The following is a 20,459-nucleotide window of genomic DNA, read 5'->3' on the forward strand; positions in this document are numbered from 1 at the left end:
ACATTCACTGCAGAGCTTGTTTCTCTCACTGTGTGACAACAGTCAACATATTGTGCAGCTAATAGAGCACACTGACCTCTCTCTTCACATAGAAATAGCACTTTCTGGGGATCAGGGAGATAAACTCAGGATATATATGATTTATTCACATCTTTATATTTGTCACAGTAAAGTGAGAAGTAAGAGTCTGTCTCAACCTCTCTTTGGGGACAGAGTGTCCACTCAGTCTGTACATTGTCAACGTCTTCCTGAGTTTTCTGTTGGTCGTGGTGGTCAGGTATTCTGCCACAGTGTACTCTCTGTTTAGGGTCAAATAGAATTCTAGTTAGGGGTTGGGGTTGGGGTCAGGGTCAGGGTTAGGTTAGGTTAAAAGCGCAGCGTTCCGTAGGGTTGGGGTTGGGGTCAGGGACAGGGTCAGGGTTAGGTTAAAAGCGCAGCATTCCGTAGGAGCAGCCTGATAATAAGGAATTGCAATAATCCAGCCTAGACATGACAAATGCATGGACTAATTTTTCTGCATCTGTTTGAGACAGGATCTTCCTGATGTTTCAATGTAACGGAGGTGAAAGAAGGCAGTCCTTGAAGTTTGTTATACGTGAGAGTTAAAGGACATGTCCTGATCAAAGACAACTCTGAGATTCCTCACGGTGGCGCTGGAGGCCAGGGCAATGCCATCTAGAGTAACAATATCCTTAGATACTGTGTTTCTGAGGTGTTCAGGGCCAAGAACAATAACTTCTGTCTTGTCCGAGTTCAACATCAGATTATTGCAGGTCATCCAGGTCTTTATGTCCTTAAGGCATGCTTGGAGCCTAGCTAACTGATGAGGTTCTTCTGGCTTGATCGATAGATATAACTGGGTATTGTTTCAGTAATATATTTCAAGATGTATTATTTTAGATAGGCATATAAAGGTAAAGTCCTTCTTTCCACAGAAAAGGTCTCAGTTTTCACTCCAAAACAGGAATGGGAAGCTTACCAGTGCTTTGTTTTTCAGACTTATTTCAGTTGTTAAGAAAAGACCACTGAGACTGATCCAAGCTGTCAGATGGTCGACTAGCTTTAGCTAGCTTGTAGTTCTAGATTTAGATTTAGAGGTTTCCTTTTGTCCACATCTATGTACCTTCAGACACCCATTTATCAAATTATTTCAATGTTTTGCTTTAGTTCTTTCATCAAAAGTTGAAGTATTATTAGGAGCTCATTTTTGTGCAGCTGCTCTCTCTTAGAATATCTCTCTCTCTGTCTCATTCAATTCAATAGTCTTTATTGGTATGACATTTTACATGTGTTGCCAAAGCACAATTACATCGTTATAAACGACAACATTAAGGAATGAAATTAACATAAATAATGTCAATAACAATATTAATTAATAGAATAAAATAGATAATGAAATAAACAAATGAAATACAATTATATATATATATGTATAAATTTATTTCATTTGTTTTTTTCAGAATCAGAATCAGAAATTAAAAATTTATTGCCAAGTAACATACATTACAAGGAATTTGCTATGGTCTGAAGGTGCTATTGTTTTGATAACAAATAAGTAGAACATAAAAGCTAAAATAAGAATAAGAATAAAAATAAAAATAAAAATAAGATAAGATAAATAACAACAGTGCAACGACCAGAATAAAGTAAAGTGTCCAGGTAAAGTGTCCAGTAGGGGGTGGGTGCGTTAATGTAACGCAGGGGGGGCGAGGGGTGATGTACGTTAATAAAACGTATAAGTAGTGTTTGTGTTGGGGGGGGGGGGGGTCAATGTAAGGTTGACTGCAGAGGGGAAGAAACTGTTTTTGTGGTGGGAGGTTTTGGTCCTGATGGACCGCAGCCTCCTGCCAGAGGGGAGGGGGTCGAACAGATGGTGTCCGGGGTGGGAGGGGTCGGCAGCGATCTTCCATGCTCTCCTCAGGGTCCTGGAGGAGTACAGGTCCTGAAGAGATGGGAGGTTGCAGCCGATCACCCTCTCTGCAGAGCGGATGATACGCTGCAGTCTGCGTCTGTCCTTGGTGGAGGCAGCAGCGTACCAGACGGTGATGGAGGAGGTGAGGATGGACTCTATGATGGCAGTGTAGAAGTGAACCAGCATTGTTTGTGGCAGGTTAAACTTCCTCAGCTGCCTCAGGAAGTACATCCTCTGCTGGGCTTTCTTGATGAGGGAGCTGATGTTCAGCTCCCACCGGAGGTCCTGGCTGATGATGGAGCCCAGGAAACGGAAGGACTCCACAGTGTCCACTGGAGAGTCACACAGGGTGATGGGGGCGGGTGGGGCTGCGCTCTTCCTGAAGTCTACAACCATCTCCACTGTCTTTGAAGCGTTAAGCTCCAGGTTGTTGTTGTTGCACCAGGTCACCAGATGGTCAATCTCCCACCTGTAGGCAGACTCATCTTCTCCAGAGATGAGTCCGATGAGGGTGGTGTCGTCCGCGAACTTCAGGAGCTTGACGGACTGGTGGCTGGAGGTGCAGCTGTTGGTGTACAGGGAGAAGAGTAGAGGAGAAAGAACACAGCCTTGAGGGGAGCCGGTGCTGATCGTCCGCGAGTCTGAGACGTGTTTCCCCAGCTTCACGTGCTGCTTCCTGTCAGACAGGAAATCTGTGATCCACATGCAGGTGGGGTCAGGCACCTTCAGCTGGGAGAGCTTGTCCTGAAGAAGAGCCAGGACGATCGTGTTGAAGGCAGAGCTGAAGTCCACAAACAGGATCCTGGCATAGGATCCTGCGGAGTCCAGGTGCTGGAGGATGAAGTGTAGAGCCAGGTTGACGGTGATGGTGGAGGCCTTGAAGCAGGCTGGCACGTGGCATGTCTCCAGTGAGGTGTTGAAGATGTCCGTGAACACCAGAGACAGCTGATCGGCGCAGCGCTTCAGGCAGGATGGGGAGATGGAGTCTGGTCCAGCAGCTTTTCGCGGGTTTTGTCTCTTGAATAGTCTGTTCACATCTCTTTCAAGGACAGACAGAGGTGTCGATGCTGGAGGAGTGGGGGGCACTGTGGGGGGCAGCTGTGGTGGTAAGAGGTGTGAGAGTTCAGCCCCAGGTGTGATGAGGGGGTTGGGGCTGTTGGGCTGTTGCTGGTGGGTGATGGTGTGGGGGATGGTGTCAGGACTGTCCCATTGTCTTTCAAAGCGACAGTAGAAGTCGTTGAGGCTGTTGGCGAAGCGTTGGTCGTTAGCAGAGTTGGGGGCTCTTGGCTTGTAGTTGGTGATCTGCCTGAGCCCCCTCCACACAGAAGCAGAGTCGTTGGAGGAGAACTGGTCTTGTAGTCTCTCTGAGTACAGTCGTTTAGCTTCCCTCACCGCCTTGCTAAACTTGTACTTGGCTTCCTTAAACTCTGCTCTGTGGCCACTCTTAAACACCTCTTCCTTTTCCAACCTCAGCTGTCGCAGTCTTGCTGTGAACCAGGGTTTGTCGTTGTTGTAACTCACCCTGGTCCGAGTTGGTACACAGCAGTCCTCACAGAAGCTGATATATGAAGTCACAGCCTCTGTGTACTCATCCAGACTGTTGGTAGCAGTCCTGAAAACATCCCAGTCAGTACAGTCCAAACACGCCTTCAGGTCCTCTGCAGCTTCACTGGTCCACTTCTTCAAAGTTCTCACAACAGGCTTAGAAAGTTTTAATTTCTGCCTGTATGCGGGAATCAGGTGGACCATGTCGTGGTCAGAGTTTCCCAGTGCAGCGCGGGTGACAGCGTGAAAAGCGTTACTGACTGTGGTGTAACAGTGATCCAGAGTGTTCCCCTCCCTGGTGGGGCATTTAATAAACTGTTTGTATTTGGGGAGTTCATGTCTGAGGTTACCTTTGTTAAAGTCACCGAGGACAATAACTAAGGAGTCCGGGTTGGTCTGCTCCATTTCCAGTATCTGGTCGGCGAGTGCGCGCTGTGCGTCCTGCACGTTGGCCTCTGGTGGAATGTAAACACCGACCAGAATGAATGAAGCGAACTCACGGGGGGGTAGTAGGGTTTACAGTTAATGAAAAAGGTTTCCAGGGAAGGAGAGCAATGCCATCGGATCACTGTCACGTCGTTACACCAGCTGCTGTTGATGTTAAAACAAATACCTCCACCCTTTGTTTTGCCGGAGAGGTGCGCGTCGCGGTCCGCTCGGAGTAGCTGGAATCCGTCCAGCTGCAGCGCTGCGTCGGGAGTTCTTTCCCCCAGCCATGTCTCCGTGAAGCACAAAACAGCAGATGAATAAAAGTCCTTGTTTCTCCTCATCAGCAGCTGGAGTTCGTACATCTTATTCCCCAGTGAGCGCACGTTAGAGAGAAATATTCCGGGTAGAGGTGTGCGTTGTCCTCGCCGGCGAAGACGCAAGAGCGCACCGGCACGTTTCCCTCTACGTCGACGTAGAGCTGCAAAGGTGAGAGCACCTTTGACCAGAATGTCCCATAAAACAGTTAAAGGTGCAAAAAATTCGGTAAACAAATCCACTGAAGTTGTTCCCCTGATGTTCATGAGCTCTTCTCTGGTGAAAGAGCTCCATGAACAAAAACAAAAAACACTGTTTACAAACACAACAAGGCAAAACAATGCGCTCCAACAGACCGAGGCAGCCATCCGCGGTGCCATCTTGGAATTGAATGTGGGACAGTTTCAAGTAATATCAAGTCATTTGTTTCAAGTAATATTCAATTCAATTCAATTCAAATTTATTTATATAGCGCCAAATCACAACAAAGTCATCTCATGACACTTTACAAAATAGAGCAGGTCTAGACTGCCTCTTTATAATGTTATTACAGAGACCCAACAGTTCCCACCATGAGCAAGCACTTTGGCGACAGTGGCAAGGAAAAACTTCCTTTTAAGAGGCAGAAACCTCGAGCAGAACCAGACTCTAGGTGGGCGGTCATCTGCTTTGACCGGTTGGGTTTGAGAGAGAGAGAGAGAGAGAGAGAGAGAGAGAGAGAGAAAGAGAGGGAGAGACAGAGACAGAGACAGAGAGATAGACGTAGAGACACAGATAGACAGATAGACAGGCAGACAGGTAGGCAAAGATGTATGGCAGCACTAACAGTAGAAATAGCTGTAATATTAGCTGAGATTAATAATAGCAGCTTTAATAGTAACAGAACTACGACTAAACATAATAACTGTAGTGATGAGAGTCAGGCAGGCCCATGGCGGCAGCAGCACCCAGGCATACCAGGACCACGATCCACAGCGACCTACGAGTCGACAAAGCACAAAGAAACTCCGGAGAAGAAATAAAGTTAGTAACATGCATTGGACTGTGATGAATGTGCAAAGATGAGGAGGGAGAGGAGGAAAGCTCAGTGCATCATGGGAAGTCCCCCAGCAGTGTAGGCCTATAGCAGCATAACTAGGGGGCTGGTCCAGGCAGGCCTGAGCCAGCCCTTAACTATAAGCGTTATCAAAAAGCAAAGTTTTAAGCCTACTCTTAAAAGTAGAGAGTGTGTCTGCCTCCCGGACCCAAACTGGGAGCCGATTCCACAGGAGAGGAGCTTGATAGCTGAAGGCTCTGGCTCCTGTTCTGTTTTTGGAGACTCTAGGAACCACAAGCAGCCCTGCAGTCTGGGAGTGGAGTGCTCTAGAGGGGTAATAGGGTACTATGAGCTCTTTAAGATATGATGGTGCCTGACCAGTAAGAGCTTTGTACTTACTGGACTTATTGGGACAGCCTGATAATAAGGAATTGCAATAATCCAGCCTAGACGTGACAAATGCATGGACTAATTTTTCTGCATCTGTTTGAGACCGGATCTTCCTGATTTTTGCAATGTTACGGAGGTGAAAGAAGGTAGTCCTTGAAGTTTGTTTAACGTGGGAGTTAAAGGACATGTCCTGATCAAAGACAACTCCAAGATTCCTCACGGTGGCGCTGGAGGCCAGGGCAATGCCATCTAGGGTAACAATGTCCTTAGATACTGTGTTTCTGAGGTGTTCAGGGCCAAGAACAATAACTTCTGTCTTGTCTGAGTTCAACATCAGATAATTACAGGTCATCCAGGTCTTTATGTCCTTAAGGCATGCTTGAAGCTTGGCTAACTGATGAGGTTCTTCTGGCTTGATCGATAAATATACCTGGGTATCATCCGCATAGCAATGAAAATGTATGGAGTGTTTTCTAATAATATCCCCTAAAGGAAGCATATATAAGGTGAATAGTATTGGTCCAAGCACAGAACCTTGTGGAACTCCATGACTGACTTTGGCGTACATGGAGGATTCATTGTTAACATGTACAAATTGAGATCGATCTGATAAATACGACTTAAACCAGCTTAGTGCGGTTCCTTTGATGCCAATTAAATGTTCCAGTCTCTGTAATAGGATATGATGGTCAATGGTGTCGAATGCAGCACTAAGATCTAACAAAACAAGTATAGAGACCTTTATCTGATGCAGTTAGAAGGTAATTTGTAACTTTCACCAGTGCTGTCTCTGTGCTATGATGAGCTCTGAAACCTGACTGAAAGTCCTCAAGCAACCTATTGTCATGTAGAAAGTCACACAGCTGGTTGGCGCCTGCTTTCTCAAGAATCTTGGAGAGAAAGGGAAGGTTAGATATAGGTCTATAGTTGGCTAAAACCTCTGGATCAAGAGTGGGCTTTTTAAGAAGAGGTTTAATTACAGCTACTTTAAAGGACTGTGGTACGTAGCCTGTTAATAAAGACAGATTGATCATGTCTAGTAAAGAAGTGCTGACTAAAGGTAAAACCTCTTTGAGCAGCCAGGTTGGGATGGGGTCTAAGAGACAAGTTGATGGCTTAGATGAAGAGATAGTTTTAGTAATTTGGTGAAGGTCAATGGGAGAAAAGCAATCTAAATATACATCAGGTTTTACAGCTATTTCTGAGATTCCTGTGTTTGAAGGTAAGGTACCACCTGAAGACAGGAGGTGATCAATTCTGTCTCTAATAGTTAGAATTTTATCATTAAAGAAGCTCATGAAATCATTACTGCTGAGGGTTATAGGAATACATGGCTCAATAGAGCTGTGACTCTCTGTCAGCCTGGCTACAGTGCTGAAGAGAAACCTGGGGTTGTTCTTGTTCTCTTCTATTAATGTTGAGTAATAGGCTGCTCTGGCTTTACAGAGGGCCTTCCTATAAGTTCTAAGACTATCTTGCCAAATTAAACGTGATTCCTTTAGTTTGGTGGAGCGCCATTTCCTTTCAAGTTTCTGCACTGTTTGCTTTAATTTGCGGGTTTGGGTGTTATACCATGGAGCTGACTTTCTTTGTTTTATTATCTTCTTTTTAAGAGGGGCAATAGAGTCAAGTGTCAATCACATTGAGCCTGCAGCACTGTCAACAAGATTGTCCATTTGGGAGGGACTAAGGTTAGCAAAGGAGTCCTCATTTGTATTGAGACATGGCATTGAATTTAATGCCGATGGAATCACTTCCTTAAATTTAGCTGCAGCACTATCAGACAGATATCTGGTGTAGACTTTTTTGCCTAATGGCGTGTAGTCCAGTAATAGGAATTCAAAAGTTATTAAATAATGGTCCGATAACAAAGGATTCTGTGGAAAGACAGTTAGATGTTCAATTTCAAGTCCATATGTCAGAACCAGGTCGAGGGTGTGATTAAAACAGTGAGTGGGTTTCTGTACCCTCTGACAGAAGCCGATCGAATCCAACAAAGAGATAAATGCAGTACCAAGGCTATCCTTATCAACATCCACATGAATATTAAAATCCCCTACGATAATGACTTTGTCTGTTTTAAGGACTAAACCTGATAAAAACTCTGAGAATTCAGATAAGAATTCAGAGTATGGACCTGGAGCGCGATAGACTATAACGAATAAGACTGGCTTCAGTGTTTTCCAGGTTGGGAGTGAGAGACTCAGAACGAGGCTTTTGAATGAGTTATAATCCAGTTTAGGTCTAGAGTTCATCAACAGGCTTGAGTCAAAGATGGCTGCAACTCCACCTCCTCGGCCGGTGCCTCGAGGGATGTGAGTATTAGTGTGACTGGGCAGAGTGGATTCATTCAGGCTGACACACTCTTCATGACACAGCCAGGTTTCTGTCAGACACAGTAGATCAATATGATTCTCTGATATTAGCTCGTTTACTAATACAGCTTTAGATGACAGAGATCTGATATTTAACAGTCCACACTTAATTTTCCTATTGTTTTGGCCTATAGCAGTAGTGGTCTTAATTTTTATTAAGTTTTTATTAACGACTCCTCTCCTGTTTAACTTTGATTGAATTAATTTAAGAGGTCGGGGGCAGACACAGTCATTATGGGGTTTTGGGTGGGTAACTGCTCTAATGGAAGCGCAGAGAAGCGTGTAGGACTGCGACTCTGCCTCCTGGTCTGGACTCTGGGTTGTCACGGTTTTGGTTCACTAATAAAGTCGGTCAGATTTCTAGATATGAGAGCCGCTCCATCCAAAGTGGGATGAATGCCGTCTCTCCTCATCAGACCAGGTCTCCTCCAGAAAGTCCGCCAATTATCTACGAAGCCCACATCGTTTGCTGGACACCACCTCGACAGCCAGCGGTTGAATGATGACATGCGGCTAAACATATCATCACTGGTCAAATTGGGAAGGGGCCCAGAGAATCAGAATCAGAATCAGAATCAGAAACTGTTTATTGCCAAGTAACATACATTACAAGGAATTTGCTGTGGTCTGAAGGTGCTATTGTTTTGATAACAAATAAGTAGAATATAAAGGCTAAAATAAGAATAAGAATAAAAATAAAAATAAAAAATAAGATAAGATAAATAACAACAGTGCAGTGACCAGAATAAAGTAAAGTGTCCAGTAGGGGGTGGGTGCGTTAATGTAACGCAGTGGGGACAGGGGTGATGTACGTTAATATAACGTATAGCTTGTGTTTGTGTTCTGGGGGGGGGTCAGTGAGAGTTTGTCAGGTAGAGTACGTAGAAAACTACGGAGTCCGACATAGTTTTTGCAAACGTACACACCGACTCCGTTAATTTTAGTGACCTCCGATTGGCGTAACCGGGAGTCATTACCGCCGACGTGAATAACAATCTTACTGTATTCCTCCTTCGGACAGTCACCCAGCCTCCCTGGCTTCCCGGCTGCTCGGGAGCTGCCGGGGAACGGCTAGCAGGAACTACACTGAGTCGGTCTGCACCGGCTACTGAGGGTTGGCTGACTACAGCCGTCTCCATGGTGCGGAACTGCGCCTCCAACTCGCTGAGCCTCGCCTCCAGCACGCTAAATAAACTACATTTATTACATTTACCATTATCGCTAAAGGAGGCGGGGGAATAACTAAACATCTGACACACCGAGCAGGACAGAGCAGGAGAGAAGCCATCGCTAGCTGCTAAGCTAATGTAACAGACAGAATAGTGTGTAAACAACTGTGAGATTAGCGAAAAAGTCGCTAAAAGAAGGAGAGAACTATCAGTGTTAAGCAAAACTAATGTACGTTTAAGTGGTTAGCGGCTAGTTAGCCGCTGTAATGAAATATATACCAAACAAATATAACTTGTTTGAGCTTAGAGCGGCCAAACACACACGCTACCAATGACACAGAAGCCGGAAGTGAAGCAATACGCTTACGGCAGTACGTCAGTAATATAAGTAATCAAGTTAGTATTAGTACAATAGAAATAAAATAAAGACATGTTAATAGTAGGGACAATAAAGACTGCCATTAGTCTATAAAAAAAATATACAGCAGGGGAAATAAGTATTGAACGCATCAACATTTTTCTAAGTAAATATATTTCTGATGGGGCTGTTGACATGAAATTTTCACCAGATGTCAGTAACAACCCAAGTAGTCCGCACATACAAAGAAATCAAAACCTATATGTCCATAAATTAAGTTATGTGTAATAAAGTGGACTAACACGGGGAATAAATATTGAACACATGAAGAAAAGGAGGTGCAAAAAAGCATGGGAAGCCAAGAAACCAGCTGAAATCTGTCAGTATTTAGGAAGCAATCCTGCCCCCATCAGTGCAAATTAATATCAGCTGCTTTAGTCCTAATTGATAGCCTATAAAAAGGTTTCTCATTACCAAGATGTCACACAAGAAGCATCTCATGATGGGTAAAAGCAAAGACCTCTCTCAAGACCTTTGCAACCTTATTGTTGCAAAACATACTGATGGCATTGGTTATAGATGTATTTCTAAACTTTTGAGTGTTCCAGTGAGCACCGTTGGGGTCATTATCCGAAAGTGGAAAGAACATCATTTCACCATAAAGCGGCCACGACCAGGTGTTCCTCACAAGATTTCGGGGTCAAAAGAATAATCAGAAGAGTTGTCCAAGAACCAAGGACCACTCACGGAGCGCTTCAGAAAGACCTGGAATTAGCAGGTACAGTTGTTTCAAAGAAAACAATAAGTAATGCACTCAACCGCCATGGCCTCTATGCACACTCACCACACAAGACACCATTGCTGAAGAAAAAGCATGTTGAAGCTCGATTAAAGTTTGCTGCACAACATTTGGACAAGCCTATGAAATACTGGGAGAATATAATCTGGTCAGATGAGAGCAAAATTGAACTCTTTGGATGTCATAGCACACACGATGTTTGGAGGAGAAATGGCACTACACATCACCCTAAAAACACCATACCAACAGTGAAGTTTGGAGGTGGGAACATCATCGTGTGGGGCTGTTTTTCAGCATATGGTACTGGCAGACTTCATATAATTGAAGGGAGGATGAATGGAGAAATGTACCGAGACATTCTTGATAAGAGTCTGCCATCTACCAGGATGCTGAAGATGAAACGAGGGTGGACATTTCAGACAATGATCCCAAACACACAGCCGAGGAAACTCTCAGTTGGTTTCAGAGAAAGAAAATAAAGCTGCTAGAATGGCCCAGTCAATCACCCTACTTGAATCCAATTGAAAATATATGGAAAGAACCGAAGATCAGAATCCATAGAAGAGGCCTCCGGAACCTTCAAGACTTGAAGACAGTTTGTGTGGAAGAATGGGCAAAAATCACACCTGAGCAATGCATGCGACTAGTTTCTTCATACAGGAGGCCTCTTTGAAGCTGTCATTACCAACAAAGACTTTTCTACTAAGTATTAAATAAATTTCAGCAAGCGTGTTCAATACTTTTTCCCTGTGTCATTCCACTTTATTACACATAACTGAATTTATGGACTTATTTGTTTTGATTTCTTTGTATGTGTGGGTTACTTGGGTTGTTACCGACATCTGGTGAAAATTATCAATAGCCCCATCAGAAATATACCTACTAAGAAAAATGTTGATGCGTTCAATACTTATTTCCCCTGCTGTGTGTGTATATATATATATATATATATATATATGTGTATGTATGTGTTTTCGTTTTCTTTAGTTATAATTAGGTACGGTCTAATCTTGAGTGATGATGTAACTGCTCTGAGGCTGGCTGGCGTTTGTGATGTCAGAAGGTGAAAGGTCTGCCAGCCTCAGGACATGTTGGCTGGCTTTATGCAAGGGTTTTACAATGGTAACAGGCAGGGTCGCTCTTTTTAATATGGCTCCAGAATGTGATAGATCTTCTTTGAATACTTGAATACCAGTTCAGCTCTGCATGCAGAGTTTGTTAGTAAGGGGCCACATACCTCACTGCCATACAATGCAATTGATTCTATATCTGATTTGAATATTTTGAGCAATGTCCTAAGTGGAATTTGGATGTGAACTGAACGCTTGATGGCATAGAAAGCCCTTTCTGCCTTTTCTTTGAGTTCCTTCACAGGAACTAATTTGTAAACCGAGGTAAGTATAGGTGTTCGTTTCTTCTATTTGGGTCTCACCTATTCTAAATGTTGGGTCATTTCCCTGCAACCTTTTTTGGAGGGTGATAATTTTGGTATTCTTCATGTTAACTGTTATGGCCCAGGTCTGACAGTACTGATGGAGAAGGTCCAGGCTCTGTTGAAGACCCTCTTTAGTAGGACACAGTATGACCAGGTCATCTGCATAAAACAGACAATTTCTGTGTATTGAAGAGTGAGACTAGGTACTGCTGATCACTCTAATAACAATGCTAGTTCATTAATATACATATTGAAAAGGGTGGGGTTGAGGTTGCAGCCTTGCTTCACCCCTCTACCCTGTGGAAGAAATCTGCGTGTTCTTCTCCAATTTGTTATTTTCATATATTGATTTAATGACATCAAAAGACTTCCCCCCATACCACTTTCTATCAGTTGAAGAAGTAATCCCTCATGCCAGGCGGAATCAAAAGCTTTCTGGAAATCAACAAAGCAAGCATGAACTGTGTCTTTATTTTGATTTACGTATTTGTCAGTTAGTGTGTGTCGGGTGAACAGGTGCTCAGCTGGGAATCCAATCTGACTTTTGCTTAAGACACTGTGCTTAATGAGGAAGTCTATAATTCTTGAATTTAGAATAACTTCCCCATACTTCCACAGATGCCTCTGTAGTTGTTGGGATCCAATTTGTCTCCATTCTTGAAGATGGGTGTGATCAGCCCTTCACTCCAGCTTTCAGGGAAATGACCCACACTTAGTACCAAGTTGAATATCTTTAGGATGGCCAATTTGCATTTTCTGTTGGTATATTTTAATATCTAATTTAAGATGCCATCAGGCCCCCATGCTTTTTTGGGCTGCAGGTCCTTCAGTTTGTCTTCCAGCTCTGATTCTGTTAACGGGTAATCCAGTGGGGTCTGATAGTTCTTAATAGCTCTTTCAAGATCTTTCAGTTCTGAAATGTATCTACATTTTGAATGGACCGTTCCTTGTAACGTTTCTTGGTAAATAAGTTCCAATTTTCGCAGAATTGGTTTGACCCCATAGACTCTTCAATTCATTGTAATTGGTTTTGTAGATATTGTTCATTTTTTGCTCTGTGTGTTTTTATATTGTTTTAGAGTCTCACAGTAACTAAGGCTAAGACTAATGCTGTCTGGATTCCTGTGTTTTTGGTTTGAGGCTTTTCTTAAAGTTTTCCTAGTGGTTTTCCAGTCTGAATCAAACCACCTTTCCCTGTTCAATTTCTTTGGTTGTCCTGCATTTAAAGTTTGATAATGATGCCAAATGATCAAATATGTGGTGCAGGGGGTTAGGGTTAGGGTTACTCTGGTCCGTTTGTAGACACCTGAAGTTGCTCAACGTCGTCCAGGATCCATGTTTCTCATATGTTACAATCTTTTTCTAACTGCATGTCATCGTGTTGATCTACTTCCTGTCTGTCTGTCCTGAGAGGGATCCCTCCTCTGCTGCTCCTCCTGAGCTTTCTAACATTTTTCCCTGTTAAAGGGTTTTTTGGGGAGTTTTTCTTTATCTGAATAGAGGGTCTAAGGACAAAATAATAATAATAATAGCTTGAAATAGTGCCTTTCAGGAGAGGCTTTACACATATGGAGGCAGACAAAGACAATAACAGGGGCAGTCGTATGCTGTACAGACTGTAAAGTCCCCTGAGGCAAATGTGTGATTTGTGATATTAGGATATAATCAAAATGGAGTTACCTAATAATAGATTTTCTAATATTTTTAAATTGTGTAACTGTCACTGAAACCATTTCATGTTGTCTATGAACTAAACATACAAATGTTCTGACTTTAACAGGTCGTCATGGAAACAGAAGACAGGAAGCTAGTGTATTAAGATATTATTTACTTAATATATTCATTCAAACAGTTAAAGTGCAGAAAGAAGCATAAGAATGACACTGATAGCTCTCCACACTTTCATTTACCTGCATTAACACTTGCTAACAAAGGCTAACTGATGCTCACATTGACGTGAAGTGTATACTGAAATACTGAGAAGAGACTCGTTAGCATTGTTAGCTCGTTAGAACGATGTCTCAAAGTCCTCATTAACATTCAGCTCATTAAGGTGAACATCAGGCCTAAACTCTGATTGGCTGCTCGCTCCATGTTTGGTCCCTTTCTCTCTTTCTCTCTTTCTTCTTCTACTAAAGTCTATTTGTTTCTCTGGGTCTGTTTCCACAGCAACTAATGAGCCAATAGAAGCCAATGGCTGGAGTCCTTTAAATGACAGACTGATGATGTCACTGGGATGGAGACAGGTGAGAACTTAATTTAATTTTAGTCTCGCTAGTTTTCACCAGCTCAGCCTAAACTACGACTAGCCACGCCCCTTTCAGTGATGTCACAGCAGATGAACACCTGCTGTGACATCACTGATGGGGGTGTGTTCTGAAGAGCACCATCTAACTTCCCCACTGAAATAAAAGTTAGTGGTTACTATGGTGACACAGAACGCTGCCTCCTGATTGGCTGCCTTGTTGGAGTGGGCAGAGTCAGTCAGTCACTCAGCAGCAGGTGAGGACGCGGAGCTCCAGGAGCCACAGCAGAGGTCAGAAGGCAGAGGTCGTCGTTGAATTTGAGTGGAGAGCGTCTCTGCTTCCTGAGAGGGACGCTATTGGTCAGAGCCTGAAGACACACAGACAGAATCCAGTGCTGTGATTGGCTGATGGGAGGCGGCATGACACGAATAAAAACGTTTAAGTGGTTTCCTTTTGGGTGAAACTGAATCTTCAGTTTTTACCTTAAAAGTAATAATGTGTTATTTTACAATTCAGAGATGGTTACATGCTATTCTCAATTTTAAACCACTTAATCAATGCAGGAAACCCCTTAAAAAACCATTAATGTACTATGCTATAATAACTGTAATATAATAACTTATTTAATATGAATTTGTGCTTTAATTCAAAATATTACATTTTTACATTACAAATTTGGGGGTAATGTAATGTTATTTTGTACATTTTCAGGTGTTTTTACCACTTAATATATATTCATCCGTGAATATTTCCATTAATTTGTCCATATCTGATAAACGTGTTAAATATCTGAATCCCTGAACCTTAATAACACCTTAAACTCATCATTCATGGATTTGTCAACTGTTTCACGTTCAGGAGGAAATTAAGGGAAAAGTCATGAAGCCCTTCAACTCTTCTTCATGTGTTCATTAAGGGATTTTCAAATGAAGGTGTTTTTAAGGGGTTGTTGTTTTAATCGTGAGATAAACTGTGTTTATGCTAATTAGAAATCAGAATCAGAATCAGAAATACTTTATTGATCCCCGGGAGGAAATTATACAGTACTGTTGCTTCCATTCAAGAGTAGAAAGTAGCATAAATTTAGAAATAAAAGTATGTACAAAATATAAAAAAATAAAATAAGAAATAGAAAATAAAAAATACACACATTTACAATATTTAAGTGAAAATGATGATGTTACTGACCAGATGGAGGCGCTGTGCGTACAGAGGCTCTGGTTCGTCTGGTTTCCTGGTCGGCACAGTGACATGCCAGCGCTGCAGCTCCGCCGTCATCTCTGCCGGACTGAAGAGGACCGCTGGGTCGGCACGGCAACGGTTGATCAGCTCCACCAAACGCTCCTTATAGTGCAACCTGCCGGAAGAGACGGGTGGAGACTGTACACCTGACGCACCTGTAAAGGTAAACTCTTAAATGAATATATTAAGACTGGGATCAGACTGTCAGTCCGTACTGGGATCAGACTGGTAACCTGTACTGGGATCAGACTGGTAAACTGTTACTGGGAGCAGTGGCCTTACTGGCAGTGTCCTCTGTACTCAGGTAGAGCAGGTCTTCCGCAGGGCTCCTCCCGTCTGCTGCCGTCGTCTCTTAGCTCCAAAACCAAACACACTCCTGAAAATGAACACACGAGTCAATCAAACTGGAAGGGGAAATATTCCACCTGATAATCAGGAAGAAACCTCACCTGTCTGACTAGTATCAGGTGAGCTGCCATTGGCTGGTTCCAACCAGGTAGGAGACACTCTGTAATACTGAGAGACCAGAAACACAGTCCACCTCATCACCTGCGCACCCTTCATCAGTACTGTCCACACATCATCTGCATACAAATGAGCTCTTAAAGCAACAGTCTCTCAGGTGGTTCTTACCTGTAGCAGCAGGTGTAGGCGGGGCACGCTCCAGTCTCTCAGGTGGTAAAGGCAATTTCTGGGGTGGTGGGCGTGAAGACCTTTGGCTCCACAGTCGGCAGAGAAACCGCAGGCCTGAGGGATTAAAGTCCAAATGAAACACAGTTTTAAAGTCTTTAATCTAAAACAGCCGAGATCTGGACACAGACCTGCAAACTCCAGAGTTTTCCATGAGGGCAGGCCAAACAGCCGACTCCTCATTTCAGTCCAGCAGGCTACTACTTAATTTTTGATTATAATACAATAGCTTTGATTAACAAGTTACGGTTCGCTATCAGAATCAGAATCAGACACTTTATTGATCCCTGGGGGGAAATTACACAAGTTACAGGTGCTCCCATTCAAGAATAGAAAGTAGCATAGATTTAGAAATGAGAAGTATGTAAAGATATAATATAATAATATATAAAATATATACATTTATATCTAAGTGAAAAATAAAAATATCTATATAATAACAATGTATATACATATATATGTATTGCACTGGTGAATTATGCACAGATTATTGTAATTTTAAGTCAGTAACAGTGCATGTACATTTGATGACCACAGCCTCCTTCCCTCCTTGATTGATTGAAAACACCAGAAAACACCGGCTGCAGCAACTTGACGATTGCACAGTGAGCATTAAAGTCCACTGAAAGTGCTGCATTTAGATCCTCCACACAGACGTTCATAGGCTTAATGAACGAATGAATGAATGATCTGTATTTACAGAAGAGCCACATGAATGACCTGGTTGACCTTAAAAAACGGTGATTGTCGCCAAAAGGTCACAAGTTGGCAGGTATGTGGACAAATCTAAAACCAGTGACTCAGGCACTCAATTAGTGCCATGAGGGGGCAGTCAAACAGTCTAAAAGGTTTTCATTCCAACTACAGGGTCAAGGTCTTTATTTGTCAAATGCACAGAACATGCATGTAATAAAACAGTTACAGGCGTGACTGTTACAAAAGTTCAAAGCTCTCAGCTCTTCACACTGCCAGTGTGTTGTTTACAAGTAGAGGAAGCAGAGAGACTCCAGCACCTGATTGTACTGAGTGACACATACATCATCATCAGTGACATCACCTGCTAAACCGATTGGTTGAAGAACATAGTGTCACAGTTAAGTTTGGCAAATCCAGCTGCAGGATCAAGGTCTCAGTCTGATAAAAACAAAGTGAAACAATCCAACAACCCGGCACACTTTCCACAGTGATTGGTCAGGTGTGAAAGTAGGCGGGGTTTGAACTTCTTTTTCAAGCTCTAAACAACATTTTATAAAAATCTTTCCATCAATATTAAGCTAAACTAATTAAAAATCTAAATATGTTGAAAAACCTTTTCACTAAATATTAAAATCATAATAACGGTCTTTTCTAACTGTATCACGGTATAAAGACTCTTCTCAGGCAGGGGCAGTAGTGAGAGCAGTAGTGAGAGTTTTAACTAAGTAAAAAACAAAACAAAAATCATGTAATTCATGATGAAGAGAAGAAAGTAGGGAGTGATCCCCTTTATCAGCTGGACATCCTGTAGACGCTCACACAGTAGATATAATGACAGTGGAAATTGACAGGGTAGAAATCGTTAGTATAGACTCACAGATCCGGGAGTGAAGGGCTGACGGCAGCCTCCACAGAACTGATGTTGACACTGACTGCACGTGAAGTGAAGACAGCCTCCTTTAGAAAGACTGAAGATAAACTGACAGTTTGGACACTCTGAGGAGAAACACATTAGAGTCAGAGAATAGAATCTCATTAGATCACATTAAACACCACACACACACAACCCTACTATCTCTTTCTCTATCAGAACTACACCAGATTTGCCCACTTTCACCTGAAGCAGCCCACCTGATAGACTCTCCGGGACATTACAGACTTCTACACCTCTATCCAACTGTCATCTGGTATAAAGTAAGTGAGAGAGTTCAGAATAGTCTCATCATCGTAGTGCTAATCGTTTGCTAACTGTTAGTTAACTGTATTAGAGTTGGTAGTGTGTAAATCCATAGTATGACTCTGTGGCTTTTAGTTAAGTTTGTTGTGGGTTAGTTTGCAGTGTCACTAACATTAATGTACCGAACGGCCTCATCGTAGGTCCACTCATTACATACACTATATTGCCAAAAGTATTGGCTCACCTGCCTTGACTCGCATATGAACTTAAGTGACATCCCATTCTTAATCCATAGGGTTTAATATGACGTCGGTCCACCCTTTGCAGCTATAGCAGCTTCAACTCTTCTGGGAAGGCTTTCCACAAGGTTTAGGAGTGTGTTTATGGGAATTTTTGACCATTCTTCCAGAAGTGCATTTGTGAGGTCACACACTGATGTTGGACGAGAAGGCCTGGCTCTCAGTCTCTGCTCTAATTCATCCCAAAGGTGTTCTATCGGGTTGAGGTCAGGACTCTGTGCAGGCCAGTCAAGTTCATCCACACCAAACTCTCTCATCCATGTCTTTATGGACCTTGCTTTGTGCACTGGTGCACAGTCATGTTGGAACAGGAAGGGGCCATCCCCAAACTGTTCCCACAAAGTTGGGAGCATGGAATTGTCCAAAATCTCTTGGTATGCTGAAGCATTCAGAGTTCCTTTCACTGGAACTAAGGGGCCAAGCCCAGCTCCTGAAAAACAACCCCACACCATAATCCCCCCTCCACCAAACTTTACACGTGGTACAATGCAGTCAGACAAGTACCGTTCTCCTGGCAACCGCCAAACCCAGACTCGTCCATCAGATCGCCAGATGGTGAAGCGCGATTCGTCACTCCAGAGAACGCGTCTCCACTGCTCTAGAGTCCAGTGGCGGCGTGCTTTACACCACTGCATCCGACGCTTTGCATTGCACTTGGTGATGTATGGCTTGGATGCAGCTGCTCGGCCATGGAAACCCATTCCATGAAGCTCTCTACGCACTGTTCTTGAGCTAATCTGAAGGCCACATGAAGTTTGGAGGTCTGTAGCGATTGACTCTGCAGAAAGTTGGCGACCTCTGCGCACTATGCGCCTCAGCATCCGCTGAACCCGCTCCGTCATTTTACGTGGCCTACCACTTTGTGGCTGAGTTGCTGTCGTTCCCAATCGCTTCCACTTTGTTATAATACCACAGACAGTTGACTGTGGAATATTTAGGAGCGAGGAAATTTCACGACTGGACTTGTTGCACAGGTGGCATCCTATCACAGTACCACGCTGGAATTCACTGAGCTCCTGAGAGCGACCCATTCTTTCACAAATGTTTGTAGAAACAGTCTGCATGCCTTGGTGCATGATTTTATATACCTGTGGCCATGGAAGTGATTGGAACACCTGATTTCAATTATTTGGATGGGTGAGTGAATACTTTTGGCAATATAGTGTAACAAGGCATGCACAGCTTATGTAGTAAAATGACTGCACATAATTCATCAGCCAGTAGAGGGTAGTGCTGTTTCAGCTTCAAATGCCTGAACACTGTCATGCCAGTTCTTTGCTGTTGGCCACGTTGCACAACATTGCTTGTGTTATTTACATGTTCATTTTAAGTTAATTTTATACAGAACCACTGATTCACCAAACATATGGGCCAAGGCATGTGGTTGTGGTTGTGGAGTGAATCCAGCATAGATACAGCAGGGAAGCTGCACCTTCCTCGTAAGCACTGAAAACACAATCCTCCATCTACAGAGATAACAATGATTACTGCCCAGTGTTAGGAGGACCCAGTTTCAGGTCTTGGTGGTGGTGGTGTTGTGTTTGTACCGATGCTGTTGTAGCTGAGCAGGGTGGTGTTGTGTTGGTCCGGCTGGTTCTGCTGCTGCCAGACTCTGAACTGGTGACAGGAGAGTCCTTGATGTTGAGGAGACCACTGCAGAAACAAACAGGTTCTTGTTACTGACAGTCTCACTTAGAGTAGAACCTGGTTCTGATCTGTGACCAGCTATAAGAATTCAGTACACGGTCTAAGTACTCTAGAGACACATGGCTGTGGGTGTGTGTCTGTGTCTTACAGGTGATCTGCACTGACAGCAGGTACTCTTCTTACAGCTGGGACAGTCCATCCTCAACCTGTCAGCTTCATGAAGCATGCCGAACGAACACTGAAACACACACACAGGTGACAGGTAGAGACAGATGTGCTAAGCAGCAGAGTCACTACTGTTGTGCCCCGTTCACACCTGGTAACGTGATCTGGATCTGGATAAGTTATCTAATCAATGGGTCTTTATATTCACACCTGGTGTTAATATGTGTCCCTGTTGTGATCAGGTCTCAGTATGAAATGAGTCAGGTGGGGAGGTCTCAGGTGAAGGACAGCAGCACCACCAACAGCTAACAGAAAGAGGCAGATCGTCATCAGGTGACCTTTCAACTTGCTGGGTTCTTCGGAATGAAGTCCTGCTGTATAGGTGTAATTTACACCTGCTGAGATCTGATCAAAATGTGACCAAGATCACTGCCAGATGTGATCTCACTGACCCAATCTCATTCTGGTCCCAATGTCTTCTGCTGCATTTACACCTCCATTAACAGGTGTGATACCACATGTATCAGAGGCCAC

At 43.3% G+C, this 20,459-nt stretch overlaps 1 protein-coding gene across 1 annotated transcript; it reads right to left on the bottom strand.

The window, feature by feature from the left end:
- Positions 1-13,604: 13,604 nt before the first annotated feature.
- On the bottom strand, positions 13,605-20,185 carry LOC139296958 (E3 ubiquitin-protein ligase RNF31-like). Its single transcript, XM_070919532.1, has 9 exons — positions 20,136-20,185; positions 19,909-19,998; positions 19,661-19,766; positions 17,515-17,633; positions 15,885-15,998; positions 15,701-15,767; positions 15,534-15,627; positions 15,198-15,366; positions 13,605-14,376 (listed from the first exon to the last, which is right to left on the bottom strand). Exons 2-9 carry the CDS (start codon positions 19,984-19,986, stop codon positions 14,248-14,250), a joined length of 876 nt encoding a protein of 291 aa, XP_070775633.1. The 5' UTR covers positions 19,987-19,998; positions 20,136-20,185; the 3' UTR covers positions 13,605-14,247.
- Between the last annotated feature and the right edge of the window lie 274 nt (positions 20,186-20,459).

Source organism: Enoplosus armatus, chromosome 14, assembly GCF_043641665.1.
Source record: "Enoplosus armatus isolate fEnoArm2 chromosome 14, fEnoArm2.hap1, whole genome shotgun sequence".
Taxonomy (NCBI): Eukaryota; Metazoa; Chordata; class Actinopteri; order Centrarchiformes; family Enoplosidae; genus Enoplosus; species Enoplosus armatus.

Bases quoted from the DNA above. Each gene is read 5' to 3' on its own strand.
- LOC139296958 (XM_070919532.1), bottom strand. From the start codon at position 19,986: ATGCTTCATGAAGCTGACAGGTTGAGGATGGACTGTCCCAGCTGTAAG. The intron at 17,634-19,660 runs GTACAAACACAA...GTTTCTCCTCAG, and splicing joins GCTCAGCTACAACAGCATCG to AGTGTCCAAACTGTCAGTTT. The intron at 15,999-17,514 runs GTGAGTCTATAC...TTAATCCCTCAG, and splicing joins AGCCCTTCACTCCCGGATCT to GCCTGCGGTTTCTCTGCCGA.